The sequence below is a fragment of the Bolinopsis microptera genome, chromosome 8 (assembly GCF_026151205.1).
Source record: "Bolinopsis microptera isolate Bmic1 chromosome 8, MBARI_Bmic_1.0, whole genome shotgun sequence".
NCBI classification, from domain to species: domain Eukaryota; kingdom Metazoa; phylum Ctenophora; class Tentaculata; order Lobata; family Bolinopsidae; genus Bolinopsis; species Bolinopsis microptera.
The window spans coordinates 6,249,389-6,254,486 of record NC_087079.1 but is presented as its reverse complement, the minus strand read 5'-3'; the positions used below and the strand labels follow the sequence as shown (position 1 = coordinate 6,254,486).

The following is a 5,098-nucleotide window of genomic DNA, read 5'->3' as shown; positions in this document are numbered from 1 at the left end:
CAGGAAGTTGTTATTAAGTACAACGGATCATTGGTCTGGTAATTCCTGTCAGGTATTGAGAGGATCAACAAGAACTAGGCTTCTGTACTACCACACCAAGTAGGGTGTGTTCAGAGGTTATTTTAATACTTCTTTTGTTGTTATTTCTTCAATAATAACTATTATATCTCTGTGTGGGGCTGATATCATAATTCATAATCAATTTTTGTAGTTACTACTAATTGATTTTGATTTGAAACTTTTACAAAATAGCAAATATACAAATGTACAGCAAGTCGAACAAACATATAAAATGGGCCGAAATGTATAAATGCTATAAAGCGTGGGTCAGTGAAACAAGTACAGAGGACAACTATCAAAACAGGAGTTTTATGGCCGCCCAAAGTCTCAATAACATCACCTCCACCTAGTAATAAAATTATGAAATATGAAAAGTGTGAAACAATCAAATAATAAAATATTCAAAATATATAGTTGTCTCTTAAATACAGATAACGTCTGAAAATTCTTAAAATAATCATCACTCCTTCATATACTGATCAGTGTCCGAGAGTGTAACTCATGGTGACTTCTTATCACGGCTACATACCTTCCCGTACCGGATGTAGTGGTCGAGATGAGTCTGTTCCGCCCTCTTCTTCTTCAGGTCAGTGACCAGATGCTTCCTTGTTGCTCGTTCTTCGCTGGATCTGTCTGGACATATCCATACATCTTTGTGCGTCTCCCTCAGTCTCCCTGTTTCCATCAGAATCTGATGAACCGCTGTTGAGCTAGGGACGGTGATCTTGACTGGTCGGATAGCCGTACTACCTGGCCTCTTCCAACCGACTCTAGTCGCTTCGAAGTGAGGTTTCTCCCCGATCTCCTCCAAAACTGCAGTAACTAGCGCTGGAAGCTGTTCTTCCTCCTCTTCTTTCAGTCCAAACACGATCAGGTTCTTGCTCCTGTCCTCCTCTGCAGCCACACTCTTCATCACCTTCTTCAGGATTTTACTGTTGCAGACCGTACCACTTGCACTGTTCTGCTGAACTGCTGCACTATAGTTCTGAATCCCTGACTGGACTGTTTCCTCAACAGACGTCTTAAGCAACTGTAGTTGTTCGTCCTTCTGCATCAGCAGCTGGCCCTGCAGTCTGATCACCTTTTCTTTGTCTGCTAGTGCTTCCGTCTTGAAGCACTCGATGATCTCCTTCAATAGATACATCTGACTACTCTGCCGACGAACAAGGTCCACTGCATCCACAATCCAGCCAGACAGAGTCTGTTTATCCTTAGTCTTGATCTTTTCACGACTTTCGTAGTCAATGTCACGGTAGTCAATATGCAGGTCTTTTTCTAACTGATCGGACCAGCGTGCAACACAGCCTTCCTGTTGATCATAGTTGAACTCCTTAATCAACTCCTGGGATCGGGTCAAAGTTGGGTCATCCCCCATAGTGTACTTGTATAGTAATGTACAAGTACACACGCAAAGGTTAACTACGCGGTAGCAGCAAACTGAACTTATTGCAAATTTACAAAAGATAAGAGAGCTCGATATTTGCAACACAAGCTACACTGATTACACGCTACACTAAGTTAGTAAATTACAAAAACTTTAAGTTTCATGATCAAATTCCACTCTTGCTACAATCGAACTCCCAACAAAAGAATACCACGAATATGCGACTGACAATTAAATTTATAGTCCGATCGAACCGTTTAAATGCCGTTTCAATAGCGATACCCAACGAATATTGGTAAGTATGGACTGACATTTAAATAGTAAAATACTAGGATTTAAATTAAAAGTTACCTATTTATTCCGTTTATGGAGCTATGTTGACGATGACAGTATCGGAACAAATCAATGTAAAGTAGTCTGGACATTAACTGAACCGCTGAACGTCAAGCTGGAGTAGTCCGGACATTAACTGAACCGCTGAACGTCAAGCTGGAGTAGTCCGGACATTAACTGAACCGCTGAACGTCAAGCTGGAGTAGTCCGGACATTAACTGAACCGCTGCACGTCAAACTGGAGTAGTCCGGACATTAACTGAACCGCTGAACGTCAAGCTGGAGTAGTCCGGACATTAACTGAACCGCTGAACGTCAAGCTGGAGTAGTCCGGACATTAACTGAACCGCTGGACGTCAAGCTGAAGTAGTCCGGACATTAACTGAACCGCTGAACGTCAAGCTGGAGAAGTCCGGACATTAACTGAACCGCTGAACGCCAAGCTGAAGTAGTCCGGACATTAACTGAACCGCTGAACGCCAAGCTGAAGTAGTCTGGACATTAACTGAACCGCTGAACGTCAAGCTGGAGTAGTCCGGACATTAACTGAACCGCTGGACGTCAAGCTGGAGTAGTCCGGACATTAACTGAACCGCTGAACGTCAAGCTGGAGTAGTCCGGACATTAACTGAACCGCTGAACGTCAAGCTGGAGTAGTCCGGACTTTAACTGAACCGCTGAACGCCAAGCCGGAGTAGTCCTGACATTAACTGAACCGCTGGACGTCAAGCCGGAGTAGTCCGGACATTAACTGAACCGCTGAACGTCAAGCTGGAGTAGTCCGGACATTAACTGAACCGCTGAACGCCAAGCTGGAGTAGTCCAGACATTAACTGAACCGCTGAACGCCAAGCTGGAGTAGTCCGGACATTAACTGAACCGCTGAACGCCAAGCTGGAGTAGTCCGGACATTAACTGAACCGCTGAACGCCAAGCTGGAGTAGTCCGGACATTAACTGAACCGCTGAACGTCAAGCTGGAGTAGTCCGGACATTAACTGAACCGCTAAACGTCAAGCTGGAGTAGTCCGGACATTAACTGAACCGCTGCACGTCAAGCTGGAGTAGTCCGGACATTAACTGAACCGCTGAACGTCAAGCTGGAACGTCAAGAGCTGTAGCGGTGACCGGGTTCTGGAAACTTGTAATTTATACGGCAGGTTGATGTTCCTGCAGAATATATTCAAAGGGATGGCACTGGCAGAGTTGTAGTTGTAAATGGAAGAGTCTTTTAAAAGAGAAGGGGTGTACGAGTTGAATGATAATTAAACGATTAACAAAAACGAGAGATAAGTTAGTCGTTTAAAAAAAAAGACAAAACTTTTAGTACCAAATTTATGATATTTGAATATCATAAATTTGGTACTAAAGGTTTTGTCTCGCCAAGCTGATAAGCTGATAGTGATTACGATTATGGAAAAATAATTTTTAAATAACGGCAAAAATCTAAATTCTTTTATCGGCTTGTAACATGAATATTTAAGCTCAATAGGCTAAGATAAGTTAAAATATGTTGCAAGGAATTAGAAAGGAGAAAACGTTGTATAATAAGTAACAACTACAAGGTATATAAAGGTGTTGCAAGGTGTTACAAGGTGTTACAAGGTGTTACAAGGTGTTACAAGGTATTACAAGGTGTTACAAGAAGAGAGCTTCCAAGCTCGGACACTAACATCTAACAAAGTATTATCCGACCACCCAGCACTAAATCCTCTTCACAAGCAGACGAACATCATCTTCCCACAGGGGAAATAACCCGGACTAACAAGAGAACCGGAGCTGTCGGAGAGGGTTTCCTCATTTCCCAGACCCCTGAGCGGGGAGATGAAACAGAAATGAAGGTGAATTAGGCGGAAAGTTACTGATTTCGGGCCATTTGTTAAGTTTGTGCGGTGGCAGCACGGTTAGAAGTTATGAGTAGGGGGAACAGAGGCAATATCCAGCAATATTTATTAATCTCGCTGCTGGAACTTTTTATCGGAAAACAAACAACCAGTCATGATGAGTTGTCGTGTAGGGATTTTATTTTTTGCAGGAGCAGAACATTGCTACATTGCTAGTGATAAGATAACGTGAGGAATCAATCTCAGGTGATACGAATGAACTTTATCGTGTCCACTATTGATAACATCTAAATTAATTGACTTTTTAGACTGTCTCCCCACCTCGCCAACCGCTGCACAATACTGCGTACAAATAATAGGTTCAACAGAGCTAAACGTTTCTAGAGACCTGAAAACAATGTGAATTGTGAATATAATGACTCATAATATCCATAATTTATGAGGGGTTAAGAAAGCTTTTTGGAAACTGGACACAAGAACGGAGGGCACAAGGGCGGAGGACACGAGGGCAGAGGGCACAAGAACGGAGGGCACAAGGGTAGAGGGCACAAGAACGGAGGACACAAGAACGGAGGACACGAGGGAGGAGGGCACAAGAACGGAGGACACGAGTGCGGAGGGCACAAGGGCAGGGGGCACAAGAACGGAGGACACAAGAACGGAGGACACGAGGGGGGAGGGCACAAGAACGGAGGACACGAGAACGGAGGGCACAAGGGCGGAGGGCACAAGGGCGGTACTTTCCTAAAAGGTGGACTATATACCAGGGCAGATCACATGATACTCACTTTACCTGTCGTATATTCAGCGTTTTATTGTGAGGGTATCTCAGCAACTTCCGGATTGTGAAACTCACCCCAACAATAAAGACCTAGGATCATGAACATGTCATGTGCTTCACTTGGGGGTATGTTAATTACACGAACGACGCTTTTGAGGTACAAATGATTGGGAATGTTTACCTAAATATGGTTAGTATTTATCCTGATAGGAGCTTTATCATTGGTGCAATAAACGGGAACACTACAAATTGTTCCCCAGAATCAAGTAATTTGATTTAACTGAGTTGTGCACTTTAACTTGTACCAAATAAACTGCTGCTCCGCCCCGAGATGACGCACGATATTTTCTTAACCCACTCTAAAACTGGCAGCTTGAATTATTGAACAATTTAACAAATGAAAGAAATTCTCAAGTGCATTTTAAAATGCTATGCAACATGGTGATCAGCAAGGTTGTAAAATACGTGTTTTAAGTTTTTTTGAATTGGAGCGTTTTTACGTTTATTTAACAGGTTTTTGCGTATTTATTTAAAAAACGTTGTGATTTATACGGAAATTTACAATGTTTTGATCACTGATCAGGCGACAGATAATGAGGGCAGGGTAATGAGTAGTACCAAATCCTGGCACTATTTATTTGATGCGAGATACCTTGTATTTGAGTCCAAGTTTTTAAGTTGTAACAGTAAAGATAGT

General features: G+C 42.7%; 1 protein-coding gene across 1 annotated transcript; it reads left to right on the top strand.

Moving 5' to 3' along the window:
• The first annotated feature begins 1,452 nt into the window (after positions 1-1,452).
• LOC134820111 (keratin, type I cytoskeletal 10-like) lies at positions 1,453-4,469 on the top strand. The gene is made up of 3 exons (XM_063830332.1): positions 1,453-1,474; positions 3,523-3,617; positions 4,098-4,469. The coding sequence occupies exons 1-3, from the start codon at positions 1,453-1,455 to the stop codon at positions 4,467-4,469; spliced, it is 489 nt and encodes a 162-aa protein (XP_063686402.1).
• Positions 4,470-5,098: the final 629 nt, after the last annotated feature.